At 38.1% G+C, this 25,171-nt stretch overlaps 1 protein-coding gene across 2 annotated transcripts in view; it reads right to left on the bottom strand.

Annotated features, from left to right (window-relative positions):
- LOC117292309 (fibrillin-2-like) overlaps window positions 1-20,959 on the bottom strand; it is a 117,101-nt gene extending 96,142 nt beyond the window's left edge. For both annotated transcript variants that reach the window (XM_033774330.1, XM_033774329.1), the window contains exons 1-11: window positions 20,711-20,959; window positions 15,523-15,645; window positions 13,850-14,197; window positions 12,531-12,644; window positions 11,418-11,531; window positions 10,503-10,616; window positions 9,947-10,060; window positions 9,332-9,445; window positions 8,294-8,407; window positions 7,261-7,374; window positions 6,032-6,145 (exon numbers count right to left, since the gene is read on the bottom strand). In XM_033774330.1, the coding sequence (XP_033630221.1) occupies window positions 6,032-6,145; window positions 7,261-7,374; window positions 8,294-8,407; window positions 9,332-9,445; window positions 9,947-10,060; window positions 10,503-10,616; window positions 11,418-11,531; window positions 12,531-12,644; window positions 13,850-14,197; window positions 15,523-15,645; window positions 20,711-20,777 (1,450 nt within the window). In that variant the 5' untranslated portion in view covers window positions 20,778-20,959. The remainder of the gene's footprint in view (window positions 1-6,031; window positions 6,146-7,260; window positions 7,375-8,293; window positions 8,408-9,331; window positions 9,446-9,946; window positions 10,061-10,502; window positions 10,617-11,417; window positions 11,532-12,530; window positions 12,645-13,849; window positions 14,198-15,522; window positions 15,646-20,710) is intronic.
- Window positions 20,960-25,171: the final 4,212 nt, after the last annotated feature.

Here is a 25,171-nt window from a genome sequence, read left to right as displayed (position 1 = left end):
TTCTCACTTGGTGTATCTCAACATACGCATAATAATAAACCTGTGAACATTTGAGCTCAATTGGTCATCGAAGTTGCGAGATAACTATGAAAGAAAAAACACTCTTGTCACACGAAGTTGTGTGCTTTCAGATGCTTGATTTCGAGACCTCAAATTCTAAACCCGAGGTCCGAAATCAAATTCGTGGAAAATTACTTCTTTCTCGAAAACTACGTTACTTCTGAGGTAGCCGTTTTTCACAATGTTTTATACTATCAACCTCTCCCCATCACTTGTTGCCAAATAGGTTGTTGAGCTAATAACTATTTTGAGTAATTACCAATAGTGTCCACTGCCAAGGCAATTTGTAAAGATTTCATCAAATTGCTTATTGCATATTTGGAGCACCTAGTAAAGGGTTGTATTGCTAAAAAAAAGTCTTCAAAAGATGCTTTGGGAAATGAAACATTTATTTATTAAGTAAAACAATATTTGTTGTTTTCAAAGTGACGCAAATTGTTCACATAATTGTCTTTTGATCTTTATGATTATGAAATTGTTATCAATGACCTTATAGCACTAGGCTAACAAAATGTAGCTTGCCACACAAACATGGCATAGCCTTTACATCACCTCTTTTTGAGGAAAAAGGTTTACCATTTATTATGAATACTTTTTAGATGGAAATGCAACTTTGAACAACAAGTTCACGTGTTACTTTGTCAAATGTGCAAAAGTGATACTGGTTTCATTTTTATTTTGGCAACATTTGTCACCAGATGGGGATATTGTTAGTACATAAGTAGAGGTTAGAAGATCATTTGTTAGGTTAGAAAATCATTCGTGGACAAAGACAGGACAACATGAAGTAATTTAATGAATATGCATGAGGAGAGAGGTCAAGGGTTTGAGATAACAGAATCATCAAGAGAACAATGAAAAGCAGAACACAGGCAGAAAAGGGGACTTGGGTTGGTTGGGTCGATAGGAGTCGGGTTTGACGAAACTAAAAAAAAAAAAAAAAATATCCTGATCTATTTAAATTTATTTGTTAATGGTTGTGTTCCCTTTTGCCAGATAAAAACATCTTTTGTGCAGTAATTTACACTGTACAAAACACATTTTTATTCAAAAAATTAACCTGACTTAATTATTTTACTAAATTGTTTAGATTTAGTTTAAAAAGAAGTTAATCTAAACTTAATTTGTGTCAAAGACAAGCGCTAAATTTCCACCCCACAAAAACAAGAATAAAATAGAAAAATACAAAATATGTATAAATTGGTAAAATAAATAAATAAAAATAATTCAAATATCAAATTCTCTGAACAAATCTCTGAAAAGTGTTTTTGCTAGTTAGTTTGTAATTTTATATAGACCTACTTCATACAACGTTTTATTTTGAAGAAGTAATTTTTTTATTATAATAAACAAGTCCTCGACTCCTTGAGTAATTTTCTGTAATTCCTACATCAAACTGTCTAAATTAACTCAAGTTGGCTAAAACGGCTCATTGTACAATGCATGCAAATCTCTCAACAATGTCTTTGCAATGAACGCATTTTAACACCTGCGAAAAAAAAAATACAATTTTGTTTATCTATTATATCTAAATACTGAAAGCTGGTCAAGATAAATAAAAAAAACTCTTCGGAATAGTAAAGTGGAAATATTTCTGCTTCTAACACAAACTAAACTTTTTTTTTTTTTTTTAGCCTTCAAGAAAGACTCTGCTAGGGTCGAAACGTCAGGCCATTAACTATTTTTTGCATTTATACCATCGGTCCCTTTGTTTGGTAAGTTGTTTGCAACAGCTAATAACTTAAGTATTTTCAGTGAGCTAAAAAGGATTTCCTTAACAAAATATTTATACCATGGAGGAAGAACTCCATGTTTATACTATGAACCCCAATCTTATCTATGATCCCTGTATTACACAATGCTTTTAAGTCAGTTTATACATTGGGCTCCGTAGAAGAGGAGCAATTATGTGACAAGACAAACTAATTTCTGACCAAAAATGAGGGGATTCTTGAATTCTTCGTCATTTTAACTTCATTTCATGCAACATTGATGCTTAAAATATCATTGAAATTCCATGCGTTCGCTGAAATTTTTAGTCTGAAGTAGCAGAGGCACTACCACTTCAACTGAAACAATATGACCTTAGGTAATTCTTTTAACGGCGTGGGAAAACTAAATTCTGACAAGTGAAGCAACAAACCCAAATAAAACAAAATAGAGAGATTGCTAACATTAGTGCTAAAGCTTAGGGCTAAAGCTAGCTTAAATGGTAGAGTTCCGGCAGGTTCATCCAGAGGTTGAAGGCTCAAACCCCTTCCAGTCATTGTGTCTTTGTTCACCCCCCCCCAAAAAAAAAACACAATAATGGCTTTAAAAAACAGTGTTTAGAGTTTTAGAGTTTTGAAAGGTTAACTGTGCCTGATTCATTGCATGTGTTACTACAGGGATCTAGACCAAGATACTATAGTCTCTAAAGGGGAGGGGGAACCTGACTATTCTAGTAAACCTACGTTGGGTGTTAGCGGTTCAGTATTTGAATCCGGTGCATAATGTACTGGTCATATTGCTGAACCCAATTCCATCTGTTGTTCAAAAGAGAGGATTTCATAGCGTTAGACAAAATATTTCATTGATTTTTAGGCTTGGAATTTTATATGTGAAAGGGGGCAAGGTCTATTTTTATTTTGCAAAGGGCCCCTTTATTGGACAATATTAAAGTCTATTGACAACTTTGAAGGGGCACCAAGGCCAGAAACAAGGGGCAACAGGGGCAATGGCCTCCCTCTACATCCCTAAGGAATATATTTTAAAAATGAGAATTGCAGGCCAAAAGGCTTTTTCCTTTTTCGCTGATGGATGGTTTCTGACATCGGGGCAACTTAAAGAAGGATTTACCAGGGTTTTATGAAAATGAGAATTATTATTATTATTTTTTTAACCATATGCCGATGTGTGTTATACATGTAGCACTGTATACTCAGTACTTTTCCTGAGTCCTGTGAAAAATATAACAGGCATGTTACTCGGTAGTGATTCGAACCTATGACCCTTGCAATTCTAGAGCAGTGTCTTACCATCTAGACTACCAAGGTTGCCCGGTAGCTAGAGGCAGTTTGAATCCTTTTTTTGGCAGCGGGTACCGCAAGGTTATAAGAGAAGGGTAGATTGCTCTTACTACTCAACAAATAAAGGGCAGCATTTAATTATTTATTATTACATTTACTTCTATCTACTTGGTTAAAAGAGACAACCAGCCTTTAGTCTTGAAGAGTGTCCAATGTCCAAAAGTAAAACTTGCTTTCTGTTTCATAAACACTCGGTAAATGAAGGGACTGTGGGCCGATCGAAAATGAAATGAATACCTTAAAATTAGTGATGAGAAAAAGGTACAACATTGGCTAGCCGTGAACGGTACAAGAAGGTATCACAACAAACTTTGATATGTTTAAAATCTGTTTAAAAAGCAAACTTTGACATGTCAACAAATGTTTGGATGAGTATTGTTTGAAGCTTTGCATAGTGTGGATAAATAGGAAGAAACTATAAATCAATAGTAAATTTGCGGGAAAAACCATGTGTAAACCTGAAAAGAGTCGGTGTGGTCCCAACTGCTCTTTTTAGAGCCAACACTCCCATAAAAGAGATTTACACATGGTTGTACCCGCAAATTTACTATTGATTTGAATATATTTGGTTTGTGGTTAACGCCATATGTGTTTCTACGGCCAGGTAGAGTTTGTTCTTAAAAACTGTCTTTCTTTATTCTACTGAGAATGTCTCCTGACGATGACTAGTGCAAGCAAGTCGAAACATTGAGACCAATTCAAGAATTGACTCCACGGTAGTACAGTAAATTACGATCTTACAAGCTAAAGCAGTAGTCCCAGCCAATTTTCTATACATGTACCATCCGCCCAGGTAGTAGTTAAAAAGCAGGACAGTTCTTTTCAGAACTGAGAAGTCTCTCGAACATCCGATAAATCTACTCTGCGTAGATAGAATAAAGAAAGACAGTTCTCTAAAAACAAACTCTACCTGGCAAGTAGATACACACTGTTACCACAAACCAAATATATATTTTAATATAGAGTTAATCCGACGGTTCTTTTCAGAACCACCCCAACTCATTTAGAGATTGTTATTACATGGTGTTACCGCAAACTTTTCTATATCAAATATATATTGATACATGTACCCCACAATGCCTCAAATCATATTATACTTATATTTATAGTTTCTTCCTAAATTTTTGGATAAAACTATTTGTTTTGGGATAATGTTAACAACTTCACCAACTGTTGTACCTCTCTTTTTAAGAAAACCGATGAGTCTACCGTTACATGTAAATGTCTCCTTTATTATTCAAAAGAGATGTACACTGCTGAGACGGTGGCAACCTGCCAGTCAAAAATACCTTTAAATCATGAACATGAGCAAAAGTGTCAATAAAACTCATATTTTTTCTGTTCAGATCTCTAAAAAAAATCAATAGTGATAGAAAAAAAAACAATAAAAGGCTGAAGCCTAAAAACTTGCTTAGCACAGAAGCACAGACAAATATTTTTTTGCACACTATTTACCAGCCAAAAGTACATAAAGTTTACATTTTGTGACTGGTGCCCCACCAACTTTTTGCTCAGCATACAAAACTACTAAGCAGTATTTTTGGCTTAACAGCTTTATGAAATTGGACTCTGTTCCCAATATTCACCAACAGTGTACGTTCCCTTTAACCAACACCATTAACACAAGTTCTCTGAACGAGTTCCTTGTATGTATTTCAACGACACGACACACAGTCCCCTCATTTGAGTGCGTTCAGTCTCAGTTGAATTGTACCTCCAAATATTTTGTGTCTAAAAGTTGTTATGAATTCTACTATTACAGATGCAAGATCAACCTAAATTAACAGGCTGACGGAATTTGATTATGAAACAAAGTTTATTCACCTGAAAATGTACACTAACATAAAACCAAAAAGCTAAAGGCTGGTTGCGGTTTAAGAGGGGGAAAACCCACCCATGTATAATGGACATAAAGTTGACTAAATCACTTTATTTAAATTCACAAAGAGATTGTAACAATATTTTAAACTAAAGTAAGTTTTGATAAACGTAAAAAAATGTTTGGGGGGAAAAACAAAAAAAGTTTTTGTGGGAAGCGAACAAACAATAAATAGACCAACTGAGAACAGTCTATATTGAAGACCTTTATCTTAGACCCATTAGCAAATACCATTGCGCAAGCGCAAACTGTCAAATGAGGTGCATGCTGGTCTAGCTAGTGATCAAATTTGATAGCTAGCTAGACCAGCATGCACCTCATTTCACATGTATTGTGCGAGTACTGAGTATTTGCGATAAGGTCTATGTTTAGACATGTTGGAAAACCATCCTTGTCTAGTATTCCCTATGCAAGGACACTGACTCTCACTAAAAAAAATAAGGGGCCAGACTACTTTTAACACCAAGCCTCAGGCTGGTTCGAATTGGTGGCTACAGCTACGGCTACGGCTAGATGTTCATGTCATCATGCGTTGAGGTATAGGGTGTTCTTAGCAACACCCTTAGCTACGATCGTAGCCATTGCTGCAACCACCAATAGATGGTTTGCAATACGCGTCATTGCCCGCCATCTTTGATATATTTTAAACATGAAAAATGCAAGCGTGTATGCGCTGCGCCTGACTCTCATGCACTTTTGCAACATCCCCATCAAAGATGGCGGTCGATGACGCATATTGCAATCCATCTATTCGGATACAGCCTCAGTTTCAAGAAAAATTGTTTTTGAATGGGAAAACAACAAGATGGAGGCATGATAAATAAATTGAGAACAAAATAAATTGAGAACAAAAACAAATAAAAAATAGTAGAATAATTTGTTTTTTAAAGCTAAGAATGATGACTGAAAATATACTCACTTTGTCAAAAGGTCTAATGGCAATGATTATAGATAAATTTGGGGAAAAAAAATAATAAATAACAATAATAATAATTTTGTTTTAAGGCTTAAAAATTGTACTCACTTTGTTCGCAGAAGGTTCCCTCCCAACCAGGAAGACAAGTACAGTCGAATCTATTCACTCCATCAACACAGGCTCCACCGTTCTGGCATGGGTTGCTAGCACACTCATTGATGTCTGGGGGGGGAAACAAAAATCAGAATTCTCCTTAAGACGAGCAGAGTATACTGTTAAAAAACGTCAAGACTAAACCGGCTGTTCTCAGAGCATTCACTCACACATGTTTGTTTATGGTGTAGACCGAGGATTTCTCTTTGTTCTCCCATTGTTTGGACATAGTTTATTTTTCAGACGTCCCCATTGGTTTTGTACACAAAATCTACCTAGTAACTGTCCCAGCTGTGACTTTATTCCCGGATCCCGTTTGTGTAAGTCCTCGGTTATCAATAGTAGACATGAGCACACACACAAGTGTGTAAACACCTGCAATCGTGGACCCTCTTTGTGAAAGCAACCGAGGACCATAACGCTTTTCTTTGTGATAGCAACCGTGGACCTATCGTCCCTTCTGTTATACGCCCCAGGTTTAAATGTGCATACAAACCCACACACACACTAACATGACTAAAGAGCTTCACACATGGATGTACCCGTAAGTTTACTATTTAATTATAGTTTCTTCCTATCCAGAACACCCTTGTCACACGAAGTTGTGTGCTTTGTGATGCTTGATTTTGAGACCTCAAGTTCTAAATCTGAGGTCTCAAAATCAAATTCTTTCTCAAGAACTACGTTACTTCAGAGGGAGCCGTTTCTCACAATGTTTTATACCATCAACTTCTCCCCATTACTCGTTACCAAGTAAGTTTTTATGCAAAAAATTATTTGGAGTAATTACCAATAGTGTCTACTGCCTTTAATCATTATAATATAATGTAAATTATATCACTTTTCTATGTGTGTGGTAAAAATAAAAGAAATGAATGAATGAAAAACCCATAGCAGTTTGTACTTGACAATGTACGCCGGACTAGTGTTAAAGGCAAGCCCTGCAGCCGATTTCACGAAACGCTAAGATTAATCCTACCTCTCTTAGGACGAGTAACTCGTCCTAACTTAGGATGAATCTTAAAGTCTGCATGCTACAGTGCAGGGTTGGGACTCGTCCTAAGTCCTAAGATTAGTCTTAAGTTAGGAAGAGTTTGATGAAATCGGCAGCAGACCATCTACATGTAACAAGGTTAAGCAACTGGAAATGGGAATCTTTTGGTGCTGATGAATTTGAAACTTACTGATTTCACATCTGACTCCGGTATATCCGGCGAGACAAGAGCACACATAGCGATTGACTTCATCCCTACAGGTGCCGCCATTCAGACAAGGTGAACTGCTACACTCGTTGATCTCTGTTGGACAGGGCCAAAGGAAAAACACAATTAATTAAACCAATTATAAACTTATTTCAGCTCATTTCCAGCTTTTCCAATTTTCCCTGGGACCCTGTACCATGACAAGCCAATGCGATCGCGCCTTTTCAGTCATAGCTCTTAACACTTTGTTATTATTTTATTTACTACGGAAGAAGCTACATGTACCCATCCACATTCAAGCAGCTCCTTCATTGGACATTTTTAAATCAATGCTTAAACCCATCTACTTTGTCAATCTGGTTACAGCGCTTACAAACTTCCGTATTGAACGCTCCATAAATGTTGTATTTATTATTATCATTATTATATGCAGATACAAGATCGGACTAAACTTACAGGCTGAGGCAATTTGATAATGGGGGGGGTTTAAACGGTTGATAATGACCAGCTGGAGCTGTTTGTAACCTGTTGTTTTCGGATCTGTTTGTGCGGGTTAGCCCACAACCTTGTTCCCAGGGGTGATCGATCATGCCATTTTAGCCCATGTGGATGCATATTACGCACATGAATGCATATCCGAAAACTGTCTGTCATAAAAAAAGCAACACACGTACAGAGCTCACGGACGTCGGAAACCAGATAAGTTTTTACAGAGTTTCTTACTTTATTATGCCTTTTAACAGTAACTGTTAACTTTTTATGGATTTTTGCTGTAATTTACACATTTTGATTGATTTCAGATGGATTAGTTTCCATAATTTTCTTACTGGTATTGTGTTTTTGTTATGCGCTCTCAAACAGGCTGGTCCTGGAGAGAGCGCAATATAAGTTCAATAAATTATTATCATTATAGTTACTATTATAGTTGTGTGTAACTATTTTGCGAATTGTAATTTTCCTCCATGGTAGGACCAAATAAAAATGAATTAAATTGATTTGTATTAATAATACTTACCAAATTGGCAAAAGACCCCAGTGTACCCCGCTAGGCACGAACAGGAGAACATGTTAACCCCATCAACGCAGTTGCCACCGTTTAAACATGGGTTGCTGGCACACTCGTTAATATCTATTTGTGTAATAATGTATTATAAGAAGAATAATAGTATGATTAAAAGCACTTAAAAACGCAAAAACAAAATCGATAAAAAGTACAAAACAACAAATTACACAAACAATAACAATGAATATAAAAGATGGAATTTCCGTTTTTCTTTTTTGAACAATGCAGTTATCAATAATACAAACGAGGGGTAGGCGAGTTTTCAAATGAGATTCGAAAGAGCTCAGAATATTTATTGAACAGATTTAGGAAGACGGTTCCAGCATTTTGGCCCAATTTATTCGGGTCGACCTAGCGTCTTTTCTAATCTATTTGGTTCGGCGCAACTCTGGCGTGCCTCTGGTCTGAAAGGGGTGTTAAATCATATCAAGGCTGACATTTGTGTCGTGTCGTGGCCAAGCGGTTAAGAGCACCGGTTTCAAGCCCTGGTGTTTGATCAGCAGAGTGTGGGTTCGAATCCCGGTCGTGACCTTTGCCACGTAAAATTGGGGAGGTAGTGCTTTCTGCCCTACCGGCAAGGCTTCGGACTGATGATACCCAAGCCTACATCCATACGGACTGTGAAGGGGGTAACCCTGTTTCAGCCCTAGGAGTAGGCGTCAACGGCCTATGGGAAAAAAATAATTGTAGCCCACACCTTGAAGTGGCCTTAAAGGGAAGGTACATCAAGAACCAGGCCTCGTTGGGATAAAACCACTAGTTGAAAACCTCTTCACCACACATTGATTCCCTTATCAAGGCTTCGGACTGATGATACCCAAGCCTACATCCATACGGACGGTAAAGGGGGTAACCCTGTTTCAGCCCTAGGAGTACATGTAGGTGACAATGCCCTCTGGAATAAAATAATTGTAGCCCACACCTTGAAGTGGCCATTCGGCCTTAAGTGTCTGGCGACTTGCACTTGAAATTAAAATATATAACACTTACTTATTTCGCAAATTGGACTTGTGAACCCTGCTAGACAGTTACAAGTGTACTCGTTGATCCCATCAACACACTGTCCACCATTTTGACAGGGACTACTCCCACATTCATTGATATCTGCAGCAAAGAAAGGGTTAAAAAAAACATTACAGGGTGGATTTCACAAAGAGTTAAGACTAGTCTAAACTCGAGTTAGGTTACTCGTCCTAACTCGTCCTAACTTAGGACTAGCCATATGTTTTCAGTATCTCCAAGGACTACAGTCATAAGTTAGGACTAGTCCTAACTCTTTGTGAAATCGACCCTAGAATTGGTAAGAAATTCTTTTGTCTAAGATCAAAGATTTATATAAAACTTACACAGTCTATTGACGACAGTAGAATTCATCCAAAGAAATATTTCTGTCTGAAATCAGCGTGACTAAATGCAAATTTTCCGCGATCAAATCAAAGTCACCAATACAAAATAATAAATCAATAATTTTTTTAATGCTGTACTATTGATCACGATTCATGCGAACGCAAATGACATCAAAATAAATCCATTTTCATAAAACATTCTGTCTGTTTCTGTACAACTTATTTACCTCTGAAAAAATCAAGGCGTGGGTATACTTACTTATCTGGCATCGATCGCCGGCATAGCCAAGCACACAAGTACATATAAACGCATTGGTGAGATCTACGCATGTGCCTGCGTTTTCACATGGAGTTGACGCACACTCGTCGATGTCTAAAGAGAGAAAAACACAAGAGACGTTTAGAGGCCGGTTTAAAATCAAACCCTGTCTTTAAAGGCAGTGGACACCTTTGGTAATTACTTAAAATAGTTATTAGCATAAAACCTTACATGGTATTGAGTAATGGAGAGCTGTTGACAGTATAAAACATTGTGAGAAACGGCTCCCTCAGAAGTGAAAGAAGTAATTTTCCACGAATATGATTTTGAGACCTCAGAATTAGATTTTGAGGTCCCGAAATCAAGCATCTGAAAGCACACAACTTATCTCGCAACTTCGACGACCAATTGAGTTCAAATTTTCACAGGTTGGTTATTTTGTGCATACGTTGAGATTAAGTGAGAAGACTGTTATTTGACTATTATCAATGGTGTACAGTGTCTTTAAACAAAGTAAAAAATCTAAACAGGGGGAAAGGAGGCCTGTAAAACTTACTGATGGAACACCTTTGACCAGTCCAGCCGGCAAGACACTGGCAGAAATACTGGTTGACACCATCCACACAGACACCGCCATTCAAACAGGGCGTAGAGGCACACTCATTTATATCTGATCAAAGTGGAGACAAAAACATTTTGGTTTAAACAATAATAATAATAATAATAATAATAAAGGCAGCGCTTTTGGGAACAGCGAGGACCTGAGAAAGACCCTTGAGATCTAAGGCTACGGGACCTAGCCCAGCTCGAGGAGTTACCGGCACAAAGGAAAATGAGATATTTCTTTTGCATGCTGTGATAAAATGAAATAATAATAATAATAATAACCGTATTAATAACGCGCCTTTTGCCAAAGGATACAAAGCCCCAGGTATTATTACTGCAAGGAGGTGGACGAAGTTTGAGATATAAGACCTAATCCTTAAGCACTATGTAATGATTTACGAGGTGCTGTGGCGCAATATGCTGCCAATTCAGCCAGGAACACCGGGGCGAACCCCTTCTCTTTTCGATAAGTGCACTATTTTTTTTTACATGCGTTACACAACACATGGGACCAACGGTTTTACATCCCAACCGAAGGTAAAGTGTCTTTCTGTACATCCCATCCGACGGGAAAGTGTCTTGCTCAGGGACACAAGTGTCACGACTGGGGATTGGAACCTACACTCTGCTGATCAGAAACACCAGAGTTTGAAGTTGTTGCTCTTAACCGCTCGGCCACGACACTTCCATAAAAACAAAATTAACGTACTCATTTTGGTCTTGATCCTGAACAATCAGTACTCTATAAATTCTCATTAGTATCTTTCCATGGACCCCAATGTGCTTTACAAATTAAAGAATCTGAGGAACTAATCAAAGAGCCTACACACCACAAAAGTTGAGAAGTTATGAAAATTATACTCACTAATTTGACAGTTGCTTCCAGTGTATCCCGCAAGACAGTTGCACGTATATCGATTGATTTCATCAAGGCAGGTACCACCATTAATACAAGGAGCACTGGCACACTCGTTAATATCTGAAAGGAGGTTGAGTTTGTTAATAATAATAATAATAATATTAATACTCGGTTCTTAAATAGCGCTTAGAACATCAACTGGAAGATGCGAGTCGTCTCTCAAGAAGTGGGGATACCTAGACTCTGAAGACGTGACGTGCATATGTAAGACAGAGCCACAAACTAAGGATCACCTCCTGAGATCCCCCCTACTGGAGCAAGAATGCAGAACTGAAGACCTTGCGTAGTACAATGATATTGCTAGGAACTGTGTTCAGTTCTGGCTGAAATACAACATCTAGTGTGTGGACACGATAAGATAAGAAGATATAGCGCTTTATCACACCCCTAGGGGCATATCAAAGCACACAGTAGTTTTTCCTGCAAGGTGCGTGTATGTGGAGCTACGATTTGAAGTATGAGACCTATTCTTTTGAAGCAATGTGTGATGGTTTACAAGGTGCTGTGGCACAATACGCAGCTAGTCAAACCAGGAACACAGGTTTCACGGCAGTCGTGAAAGTCGACCAACTTATACCTGAAAGATCTACTCAGTCCATACACTGCAACTAGAAACCTCCGTCCTGCTAACAAAGACACCCTTGTTATCCCAAACATTGCCCCAAAAAATATATGGTCAATGTAGTTTTCAGTTTGCTGCACCTCATTTATGGAACAATCTCCCTCGACACATTAAACAAGCTACCACTATCTCAAGTTTCAAGACTCTTCTCAAAACATATCTGTTAAATTCATTGTATACACAATTATTCTTTTGTTCCTCTGAGCATTTAGAGACTTTCTTCTGGAGGTGTTAAGGTCGGTTTATAGTCGGTCGCACGATGGTCGGGCGATGGAAATCTTGACGCGCGATCAAAAAAAGATACAGTTTTTAGGCCCCAGCGATGACTATAAACTGTGTCACGCGTCAAAATTTCCATCGCGCGACCGACTATAAACCAGCCTTTAGGCGCTACAGAAATGCATTTTGTTGTTATTATTATGAAGTAAAGAGTTTACCTGTTTCACAGTTGACGCCAGTGAAACCTGGAACGCAGGAACATAAGTAGGCGTTCAACTGATCTGTACATGTGCCCTGGTTCTGGCAAGGATTGCTTGAACAGTCGTCTCCGTCTGTGTGCAACAAATGTAAAAATAAGTCAGTATCATCTCTGGATGACGCACGGATGTAAAAAGGCATGGGCTGGATTTCTCTAAGATTCATCGTAAGATAAAGTTGTCAACATCGCCATAGTGATGTGTATTGTGATATCACACTTAACTAAGCCGCTACAATTGATTTGCAGTTCAGCTCTGAGATTAATTTGCAGTTAAGACCTTAGGAAGTGAGCAGGATACCAGCTCTTTAGCAGGATACCAGCTCTTTGTGAAAATGGCCCCTGGTTTCATAGGGCTGTTTTAAGGGCTTGAAGTTGGCACCATATCAATTCAATTCAATTCAATTCAATTCAATTGATTTATTTCATCACAGATTACAAGAAAATAGTGAAAATTGTTTTCCCCTGTGTGCACTAAAAAGATTCAGATTTGACCATGACACCATGATATCACCATGATCACAGGCTCGCAACTTGCAGAGAGTGATTGCAGCCCCAGATAAGCTCGGGCAATACCACGATATTATCGAATGTCGCGATACTTATTTGGAAACCATTTCGATATCGGATCGATTTGGTTTTAATCGAAATATCGATATATCGCTATATATCTCTTATGCTATAACTGTCTCTTCTACAACTTTCACTGGGTATTTGAAAAATGATGTCAAATTTAATTAATCGCGATTATATCGAATGTCGCGATATATTGTCGGCGATATATCGTGATTAAAATAAATTATGGGAAACATTGCGCTGTTTTGTATGCGTCTAATAGCTGCGCGTGACGCAGAAGCGATTGCGCGTCTGATGTACGCAAGCTGGAATATAATTAGCATATTTAATGTGAAGGGTCTATTTAATGTTTACACAATCACTCTCTAGAAGCGTAGGATACTTCCACACTTCCTTCGCTCTTATAAGAAAAAGTTGTTTGTTATTTCACCAGTGATGACCAAGTCATTATGGTGAACGCAGCTTTGCTCACACTGCCTCAACATCTAAAAAACATTGACTCCATTGTTAAGTTTAAAATTGCTTTAAACATTTATTTAACATTTAATTCATCCATTTTGTTTGTTACCCAGTACATCTTATATTTGTTTTCTGTTGTGTTTTTCTCAAGAGCGCTTAGGGACATGTTTAATGGTTAATTATTATTATTAAGTTTTTGTGGCCCAAATTGAGCTTTCCCGTATTCCAGTCGACTGTTTGACTTACCACTCGAGTACTCTATTTGAAATCCTCTCATTAGGATGTTTCTGTCGGTGGAGAAAAAGAAAACGTACTGGTCGGTCGTTACATCGAAAGGCGGCGGGGTCATACCCAGCGTTGTTAGGTTGCCCTCCCAACTCATCTCAAAGGGACCATCGGCATTAGCTCCGACTGTTCCTTCTAGGATGTCCTTAAATTCTTCCGTGTCGAAGAAGTTGAAGGTAAAGGTAATTTGTTGGGCATTGGCAATTTTGACAAAATAAGCGCACAGAGCGCGATTGGTGTAGAGACCGGGGTAGTTGGGGGATTCGATCACACCGCTGGATTCGGTAAATGTTCCACCACAGTTACGAACTGTAAAGAAAAACCACATATAAACATTCTTTTTACATGAGAACAAATAACATCTTAAAGAGAAGGTACACGTTTGGTTATTACTCAAAAAGAATATTAACTTAACTCCTTTGACCCCAGTGAAGGCGCTGAACACACCATTATTTAAAAGAGTCACTGGTCTCAAAGATCAGTAATGTGATTAACGCACGAAGGAGATGGGAACCATAAAAAGCTCAATTATGGCCCCTGAACATGTCTGGAAGTATCGACAAGAGAAAAGTCACTAAATTTGGACAATTTTAGCCGCTTAATTCGCCAAAAAAAGGTATTTATTAATGGAAATAACTGTGTTAGGACCCGGTCTTCACTGCATGGTAATGACCTTGGTTGGTGGCTGGCGCTGTTAACGGACCTCGCCTCCGGCTGGGTCCGTTAACAGCGCCAGCCACCAACCCAGTCATTACCACGCAGTGAAGACCGGGTTCTAGCACTGTTATTCCCTAAATCACAATAGTAATTATCTTCATGTACAGGCTAATCCTCTAATCAGATTCGCAGAATGGAGTGGTGATAAAAACCTATATTGCACGGTTAATATCACTACCTGCGTCTTGTGTGTTCTGTGGTCACACGCCAAGTTTGCTTGAAGATAAATACTGTATCACATGCACGCTCATGGAAATACGGAAAATATAGCATGTCTGCGTCCCATATCCAACTCGGCCGCAGAAGCGCTATATATTTTTCCGTATTCCATTCGCGCTTGTGTGATAACTTATACAAGTGTTTACTTTAGATGCATGATTGGCTTATCAGAAATGTTTGAGAAAATTTATTTAAAAGGCTATGCAAATAGTTTTGAAAAAAAAAAAAAAAAAACACAAATGGGTGGCATTTTAGGTTCAAAGCGCAAAAACAAAGCAGGGGTTGAAAGAGTTAGGATGTTTTGCCGGGTAGCTTCGATACAGATCAATGAATAATATCTACAATATGAGCTACTACCGTCACTATTCCTATATAATAGACGTCATAATGTCGCCATCTTAGAGGTCAAACGATGATGCAACAATGGCAAACGAACATCTATGCACGCGCAGTGTGGACCAATGGGTGACCTTCTTTTGACCTCTAGACGAGGGCGCCCTACTTAAATGACGTCATGTGCATTTATAATACCTTTTCGCAAATACTGATGCGCAAGCGCAAACTAATGGATGAGTGGGATAGCTATGGATCAAGTTCGATCACCTAGACCACAATGCACCTAAATCCAAGCTTTACGCGCGCACCCGAGTATTTGCGAAAAGGTCTATAAAGTCTATACTTTAAGAATCTTTACGTACATAACGGCAATTCACAGTCCTGTCCATGATAGTAGAATGGACCGGCGTCGGGGCACAGACAGATGTAGCCAGAGCCGGAATTCTGACATTCTGCTCCATTCTGGCACGGGTTGGTTGAACAATCTGTCAAAGAAGAAAAATTAATAACAATAAACAAAAATAAATAGAGCAGTATTATGAACATTGAAAATACAAGAAAAGTGTAAGGAACATTGCATAATTGGTTGTTGCTAACAAAACAGTCGATTGGTTGTTGCTAACAACTGGCAGTGTAAGCACTCTATGTAATCCACCATCTTACATAAACTGACAAACCTGTAGAAGTTCGGCCATCTGGGTCACGAGAGAATAGTGAAAAACCAATTACAAATTTTGCATTTCATCGACGCAAATCAAAAAATAAATAAAACCGCTCACTGAGCGGTAAACTCCAAACGCAAAATTATCTATATTTATTTCTCATCAAAATGGCATTTAAAGACAGAAATATTTCAGGGGATGTTTTCTACTATCATCATTAGACCGTGTAAATATGTGATCTTCACGATTTTTGTTTCTTACCAATTTTTATTCATTGAAGGGTTTGGGTACTTTTTGTAACACAAACCACAATGTACACAGACTACATTAAACTTGCAAAGTTTAAAGATGAAGATAGTAGAGAGTTTCCTTTAAATGTACTTGCTGAGGTGCTGTAGTTTTTGAGAAATTAGTACAGTAGGAAACCATGACACAAATTTAAAGCTCTTCATGGTCTTTCTCCTAAGTACATACAGGGTCTTGTTTCCATCCGGAAAGTATCTTCTTATAAACTTAGGTCAGGGAATAATGGTATTTTCTTGGATTATCCTTCTGGTAAAATGTTGACTACATTTGGTGATATGGCTTTTTCTGTGGCAGCCCCTAAGCTTTGGAATGCGCTACCGCTTCACATACGTAGCGAACAGAAACTCATCTCTTTTAAATGTAATATAAAAACCTATCTTTTTAAAAGCGCTTTTTAGCTTTTTAATGTCTTCTTCTATGGTCACCTTGCCAGTTAGTTTAGAATTTTAGCATAGACAGGGTTAGAGGCGTCTGTCTCCTGAAAAGGCCATGAAACATTACCGATGCCAGCGGCCCATGTAATAACTAACTAATTAGTTTTCTGTTGGCGGGACAGACGTATCCCCATTCATTTGTTTGGGCACTGGCCTGGTGACCAGTCTTTTTTCTTTTTCTTTTTCTTCCACTCTGTGCTTTTTAACATGTGTTCTGCGCCTCTGATCATTTTGTATGTAAGGGGCGCAATATAAATTTTTAATATTATTATTTGTTATTATTTTGTTTGTCTCAGTCTTAGCACAGAAAACATTGATACCAGTTAGATGTAAATCTGTGGACATTGTAGTTTGTGTTCTACCAAAAGTACCTAGCCTAAACTTCTAAAGCAAAAGTATTCCGTATTCTAAGAATACTTGGAGCGAAATTTGAATTTACTCTTTAAGTTTCAGCGGTCTTGTACAACAGTTATTGATACAATGAGGAAAAGTAAGTTTTCACTCTAGTGTCCTCCTACTGGAATCGCTTTTGTTGTTGTTCCTTGTTGCAAAGCCCAAAGAGAGTTGAATGACAATGAATGTTTATGAGTGCAATGGTGCGAATATTATGTTCATGAGTTGAAAGATGGAATGTACTACTTAACAATGGAGGAAGAAAAAACGAGCATGACAGGCAGACCTGAACACTCCATCTTTCAATGAATGAAAATATTCGCACTATTTCACAAATGAAAAATATTTGCATTATTTGTTTTATAACATCCAGATAGATCTTTGTCATTTTGATGGAGGATACAACTTTCAAAACAAATAAAGCTTTGATTGACATACATTACAATACAAGTTCTTATTATTGTGAAATTTCACCCGCTTCTTTTGGTTCGGCCTGTTTGGATTTAACAGTGACTATGTGCGTTCTGTACAGCTTTTTTGAGACATGCAGATGCCGAATGTATTGTGACTAAACAGTAGAATCAATGCGGCTGCATTGCTAAGGACATGTGCACACAGTGATGTTTTACGCAGTATGCAACCGTACTTTTCGGATGGAACGTACAAAAATGCACGCTGAAATTGAAGTTTTTACTAACGAATTGAGGACAAAATGCCAGCATGGAGGCATTGCAGTCTGCGTAGCTAGTGTTAGGTACTGACTACTGGCTTAAGTACGTGGTCACTGACGGAACAGGTTTACGGTGTAGTTCTTTCTTCTGAAATCTTGTTTGAGAAGTTATCGTCTTCGGTTTTGTTATGTTGTAGACCTTATCGCAAATACTCGGTACGCGCACAACAGACGTGGAATGAAGTGCATGCTGGTCTACCTAACTATCAAATTTGGGTACTAGCTAGACCAGCATGCACCTCATTCGACAGTTTGCGCTTGCGCAATGGTATTTGCGAAAAGGTCTATAAAGTTTAGCACGAGGGCAAACAGCGCCACCAAGGGGTAACTTCAGACTTAGATTTAACTTTTGTTTCCTTAAGAGGGCCTAATAATATAAACAAAAAATTACGGCACTTTCGTCTGTGCGTTTTGTTACAATTTTAATTTCAAAAGGTTTGCCAAACTGATTGTGCGTGTTAACCAAAGACCTATGTAGCTCAATGTTGTTTACCTAAGGTCATGTGACCTTTGTTTGCAAAACGAGTGATTTAGCCGTTCCCTGTCCGCCTTTCTTATAGAGATGTGACATGCTTTATAAGTTCGATAGAAAATCTCACGGAGCAATATTGTCATAGTCAGATTTAATCATTTTGAGCTGGGTGCGTGCTCTATGGGTGTACAACAAATGCATGCCCGCAAAGGAAGCTTTCTTGTGGTTCTTTTGTAACAATAATATGTGACGTCATTGCAGGTCCCGTGGTCTACTGCCAAAGTTATCAAAAATTGAATGTAAAGTATATCACGTGACAGCCCCAAATGTTCCAGGCGCACTAAAGTTCAAGAACGGGTGTTTTGTACTTTCATGTTGTTTTTAAAATGTCACTGACTGCGAACACCTACGTAGGCATACGTGCACGTCGCAAAGAGAACTAATTCCAATGGGCAGTGCCTTTGTTTGCAAACTCGTGCGGCCGCAGAAGCTGCTTGTCAAAGTTCTATTTTGCTTCTCCCAACCCTTTTAAGATTTTTCTTGTTAAAATATAGCGATGACCCCAGAATGACCGTCGTATTTTATTATGCTTAAAAGTATAGGCCCTATCTTTATTGATTGTGTAAGCAAATAAATTAAAACAAAATTTACTTATGAGGAAAACACTTTTGGTAAAATTCCTCAATCTTTGTTCACCTTGGTTTGGCTGGTTGGAAAAGTGTCAAAGCTTGGGTCTTGAAAAAAAATCTGCCGTATTTATAAGGGGGTTGGGACTATACACCAGCATTCACCAACAAAATAACTAAATTTGAAGCCCAGTACTCGCGAATTGTCTTTGTTCCAACGTTTTAAATCTTGAAATCACATAAGTCTTTTTGCATAAAATAAATGTTATTGCCGTTGACGGTTCTCTACGCCCGTCAGCATATTGCACATAATGCAGACCAAAATTAAAATATCACTAAGATAACAAAACCAACTCCAAACAATTGCGAAATAATTCTGAAAGTTTCGTGAACTTTTTGTCTGTTGCCCTTAGTGCGTGCGTGTATGCAGTAGAGTCCTTTCATTAGTTTAGTGAATGCATTAATCCGTCTCTCAGACGAATAGATTTACTTTTTTCAAAGATTATTATCCGCAATTCAGACTCACAGACGAGATGTCAAAGGTCATAAATAACCCGAGGGCACGTGTTAAGCAAACTCTTCGGGTGATGACTAAAGACTTGTGATAATGGTTCAAACTTCCCTCAAACAGGCCATACAATAATATGGTTCAAACTCAACCCGTGGGCGTATACCGTGTGTGATAGTGGTTGAATGAATAATGGTGGGCAACGCCTTATTACAAGAGACTTGGATTTATACCAGAAAATGGGGAGCACAAAATTAACTGTCGCAGTAAAACAAGAGTGATAGCTACAGTTTAAGTGTTGCTTTAAATACACTGGACACTATTGGATATAAGCGCAGACACAAAGCACGTGCGATAATGTCAAAACAACCGCGGGGCCAAGCTAGCCTGATCCGAGTCTGAAGCCGACGAAGCCGTGGTTTCGAAAAGGGCCCATTGTCTTTCTCTGAGAGCTTCATGGGGGCCCTCAACGCGTGGGGTCTTCCGTGCCAACCAGAACCAATCAGATCGTCTACATTCTTATGCAAATTAAAAAGTAGGAGGAGCTTGGGCCAATCACTGGCCTACTTTAACTAACAGTGTCAAACTTTTCACACACGTGCCCCGGGGGAAAACAAAATTATAATCAGCGTCTTAGCGCTTTGTAAAGAAACGGGGAAGGTTACGTCCATGACCCCAAACAATGGGTACACAGTTTGAGGATTATTCTATAGTTGTATTGAAACGAAGGAGTGCCGAGGATTGCTTTTATGCGTTTGCAACAGGCCATGGTGTGGCCAACAAATTCTAGATAATTATTTTTCAAAAGACAAATTTTATTGGAATGTGTGGGAAAGCGGGAGCGTGCGGTTTAATACGCGCGGTAGAGCTTGGGACCCTATTATGCATCGAATGTGATGCTAAAAATCAAATGTATAATTAAACAAGTAATGAATTACAAACAAGCTACTGTGTAAAAAATCTGTACATGACAATTTATAAATTGAAATTTGCTTTATCCGCATGCTATGTTAGATCAAGTTTTTGCGCTATGAATCATAAACTCATAAAGTTAGCACAGGTGTAACTTCTTTTCTCCTTTGATCGAATCTTTTGACATCCACCAAACTGCAGACATTACGGATAAAAAACCCACATTGAATTCAAAAGTTCACACATCAATACTTTTTACACCACAACGTGATGAATGAAAACTTATCACTACTTGATATGATACTGTATTTAACATGAACACATCAAACACCTTTTTTGTTGTACCTATTATCAATCTGAAAATAAAGTCTAAACAAAAAACGCCCCTCCCCCAAAAAAAATAAATAAAATAAAAATAGAAAATACTATCAATAAAATCTAAAATAAAAAAAATAAAAAATCTCGATGAAATAAATAATATAAAAAGAGATTAAAAATGAGTCTTACCCTGAGCATAGGCAGAGGTAGCACAGTACAGTGCAACCAAAGCGGTAAGAAGGATTTGTCGCATCATTTTGACGGCAGCAGTTGATGCAAACTTTATGAGCCGGGCGGACAACAAAGTATCCTAAATATCCTCGCCCTTATCAACTATCCCGAGCCAACCAGATAAGATACCACCCGTCCAAACGAATATGCAAGGCAGAGTGGCGGGTGCAGGGGTGTAACAGAATACAAATCCCAACTTTCCGGCCGATACCAAACCGTTGGCTTGCTCCTAACCAATCAGTCCAGGGCTGCCCACTTTCATCGGGGAACTTTCACCACAAGGTGTGCCAGTCTTCTTTGTATAACATTATTGAACCGAGGAACGGCCCTTTGGTATGGAAATCGGGGGGAAAAAAATCTCCGTTCACCCGTGTTCTGGGCCAATTTTGTATTCATCGATTTTTGTTCTTTAGAAAAAAAAGGAATAAGAAGTTGAGGGTCACCCTTTTAGGCTTTAAATTTCACCCCGAAGCATCGTGCATTTGAGGTATTTTGTTGTCCTCCCCTTTTATCAGTAGCATTTTGGATAGAAGACAATTTTGTAAATGAACACAAAAGACAAGAAATCATAAACCGTAACAGGAAAGTCACAAAATAATTAGGCCGTTGTACCTTTGGCTATAATAACTTGTATGCCACTTAGTAGTTCCATTCTGTCACCTTTTTTTCTATGTAAATTCTATATAGTATGAATGCCCAATATCTGAAAATGACAGATATTTTATACAAAATGGGAAAAGAAACAGACGACTGATTGTGCATGAAATTGGATAGGAAGTTGTAAACCGTATTCTGGATTATTCTCTAAAAATGACCTGTCAAATAAGGGGTTTCAATATAAAAAACGCAGAGGCGTGGAATGCTCAAATAAAACGAACGTACTATTATAATACAACAAGATAAAACATAAAACTCTAAATAAAGGCGGGGGTTAAAATTGGAAATACCCTGGCAACTGATCTAGTTTAATATAAACTTGTTCTTTTTTTACAAACTTGTTTACGGTCAGACTATGTCACTCCTGAAGTATCCTTCAACAATTTTTGTTCGTTTATGTAAGAATATTTTTTGAGAGCCGTCGTGCAAAAATTATCTGTTATTGTCACTCGCGGAAAAAAATCCGAGACGCTTGTATTAACAATGCCCGGCTTTACACGCCGAAGGACACTCGGTGGGCGCTGGTGGAGAAATGATCACTCCGTCATTATGGAAAAAAAATGGACTATGAATGACAGAGAAATTTTGATATAATAAACGTCCAGAGGACAAAAGGAATTTGGCGAGGGTTAAGATTTTCATCTTTTGAGTGAATGGATAAAGTAGGTTTTTAAACTCGAGGTTAACCATCACTAGAGTAGTATGTAAGATCAAGTTCCATACCTTTTGCATTCAAGCACACCGTTAATAAGCATGACAGTTTTTCAGAACTAAAGTAGCCTCACGAATTCCGAAATCTAGTGCGAGACTAGGGAAATAAATATCAAGTTCTCTATAGCACTTAATATAGGTTTTCTCGTTCAAATTCGGCAAATGAGCAGCCAATTTCATTTTCATGCGTGCGAATTAAAGCTGTTTTGCCTCTCCAGTTGTTACTGCGTTTCAAATTCAGAATTCGGCCATTCAAATTCGTTTTGAGTCAAGTCAAACTCAGTAGCTCTGTTCAATTTAGCGTATCGCCATTCTTTTTTGTGACAAACACGCCTCAAGAAGCGTCTGCGAATTTGAATGCTGCTTTGATGAATTGCTAAATTGAATTATTATTTAGTTAAATCGAATGACGCAACATTACATTTGACTAATCATAAAACGAATTCGAATGACCCTTTTCAGTAGCATTCGATTTCGAGGGAAATAGAATAGGCTGGTGGTTAAATTGGCTGGTCATTTGCCGAAATTGACCGAGAAAACCTATAGTAAACATAAATTAATTTATTTGAATTGAAAATTTAAGAACAAGTCTCACGGCAAAGTTTAGATATAAATTATGGTGTTCCGTATAACCGAACTATACATTGAATCCTCACCGCTCTTGTTTCAAATTATCAGTTTATACTTAATTTCGGTTGAGGGAATGCAAACGGTCGATCACTCTTAAAATTAATGGCAATCAAAGCTTTGATTAAAAGCCTACATTAGCTTTCGATATAGAGCATTTTCGAGAAATGTTTCAATTCGAAGTTATGTGGTAATGTCAAAAGATGTCATTTTTTGTTTCAAAAAATTTGAGTCTGATATACTTTCGTGTCGGGCCGGGTCAGAACTAATAAACACCATGCTCGAATCTAAATCTTAGTTAGTTGATGATTACATTATAGTTTACTTTAATCTAATCTAATCTAATCTAGTCACGTAATGTTTTCACTCATTATAATCCATTAAAGAAACCAATTGATTATAAATCTCTTTATAACGTTAAATAATTCCGTCCACGTGATCTGTGTGCAAAGGTTAGGCTTGGGCTTAGGAGCATCCAATACGGGTGTCGGAACATAATATTAGGGACTTTTCGTTTTTGACGACGGATGGTTCTGCGACGGTAAAGATGACATTTGGCGTCATCTGCGCATGCGTCGGCTTTGAGGACGGTCGTCCCTCAATTTCTACGACAGTACTTGGGATGAATCTTCGTTGTGCTGAAAACGACAACGTTTAGCTGAACAACCGTCGCAGAACCATCCGTCGTCGAAAACGAAAAGTCCCTAATGTAGATGTCAGAACATGGGTGTGTAACCCGCAAGAAACGCATGAGTACATTGAAAATTCAAGTTTACCTCAAACCGCAGTAGTTCTACCAAACGTGCCGGTATGAAGGTCTTATCACATGAATGGGGGCACTCTACCGGATGGGATGTAATCCCCAAAATAGTTTTGTGAACAATAGACGTAGTGGAAAATGCTTTATTATTCTAAAATATCCATACATACAGCGGGAATGTATATGAGTTAAATCATGCACGCACTACACCTGGTTTGAGGTGAAAGGACAATAGAAATTATTTCCATATTCTACTGATCAAAATTTCGTTGACTCCTGAGTCCGCAACCTTGGCTATGGAAGAAGTACCATTTGGTTAAGTTTTCTATGACATGTACCCGTTTTGATGACCCATGTCGAAGGTTAATTACTTGGGGAAAAGTTTGGAATGTGTTGGCCACTTAACGGCAGGGGACACTATTGGTAATTACTCAAAATAGTTATAACATAAAACCTTACTTGGTGACGAATAATGGGGAGAGGTTGATAGTATAAAACATTGTGAAAAACGGCTCCCTCTGAAGTGACGTCTATAGTTTTGGAGAAAGAAGTATTTTTTCACGAATTTGATTTCGAGACCTCAGATTTAGAATTTGAGGTCTCAAAATCAACCATCTAAAAGCACACTACTTCGTGTGAAAAGGGTGTTTTATTATTCGTTATAATCTTGCAACTTCGACGACGAATGTTGAGATACACCAAGTGAGAAGACTGGTCTTTGACAATTACCAATAGTGTCCAGTGTCTTTAACAACAAGTACATAAATCACCGCAAAGTAATCAAGATGATAACACAAACCCATTATTTTGTGCACACATTTGAATCTAAAAAACGTTGTTGGCAAGCGTTTTCTGAGAACGTAAATGCTGATTACGGATTCTTAAGCAAGCAAGCACTCAAGATTTTATGTACATTTATGTAGGATTACAACAATAAAACTGCTCCAAAAACCAAAGGTATACATTCTAACATTACACACTAAACGGCGCAACCTAATGCAGTCATGATACACGTCTTGAACTCACGCGTATAACTCTGCGCGGAACCACTCGCTGTGAGTTGCTCGCAAGGTCTCCAGGTCCATTTAGCCAAAATCTGAATAAAGCTTTATACACTCCTTTTCAAATCTGAATAAAGCTTGAATCCCTTTTTTTTTCTTTGCATAGTTCGTCTGCACTTCTCATTCATGGTACCTTAAGGGTGTGGGGTTCATTCATAGAGTTCGGCGGAATCCAGTGCCACGTCCTTGACATCTTGGTGGCCATTCAAAACTGCTGCCAAATAAAACAGTTCAGTCCGATCAGCAGCAAGAAGAAATGAAGCCCCCACCCGCACACTAGAAATGCCCTTCCAAATGCATTTATAGAGTCCGGTTGAAAAATAAAGAAACAAAGGCTGGCTGGACTTTCCTTTTATTTGATTGCTTGATTTTGTTTTACAATATTATTTTTAAACATTTCGGTCTGATTCGCAACAAGAATACACAAAACCACACTGTGTGAATTTGAAATACCTTTCAAAAATGCATTTTAGAGTCGGGGGGGGGGAAGTAAAAAAAAAACAAAGGCTGGACTTTTCGTTTATTTTATTGTTATTCGATGTTACATTATTATTTCATTTGAGGAAAAAACAAGTAATAACATTATTGGTTCAGTTACATGTC

This window comes from Asterias rubens, chromosome 7, assembly GCF_902459465.1.
Source record: "Asterias rubens chromosome 7, eAstRub1.3, whole genome shotgun sequence".
In the NCBI taxonomy this organism is placed as follows: Eukaryota; Metazoa; Echinodermata; class Asteroidea; order Forcipulatida; family Asteriidae; genus Asterias; species Asterias rubens.
The sequence above is the reverse complement of the archived record's forward strand: the minus strand, read 5'-3'. Positions and strand labels throughout refer to the sequence as shown.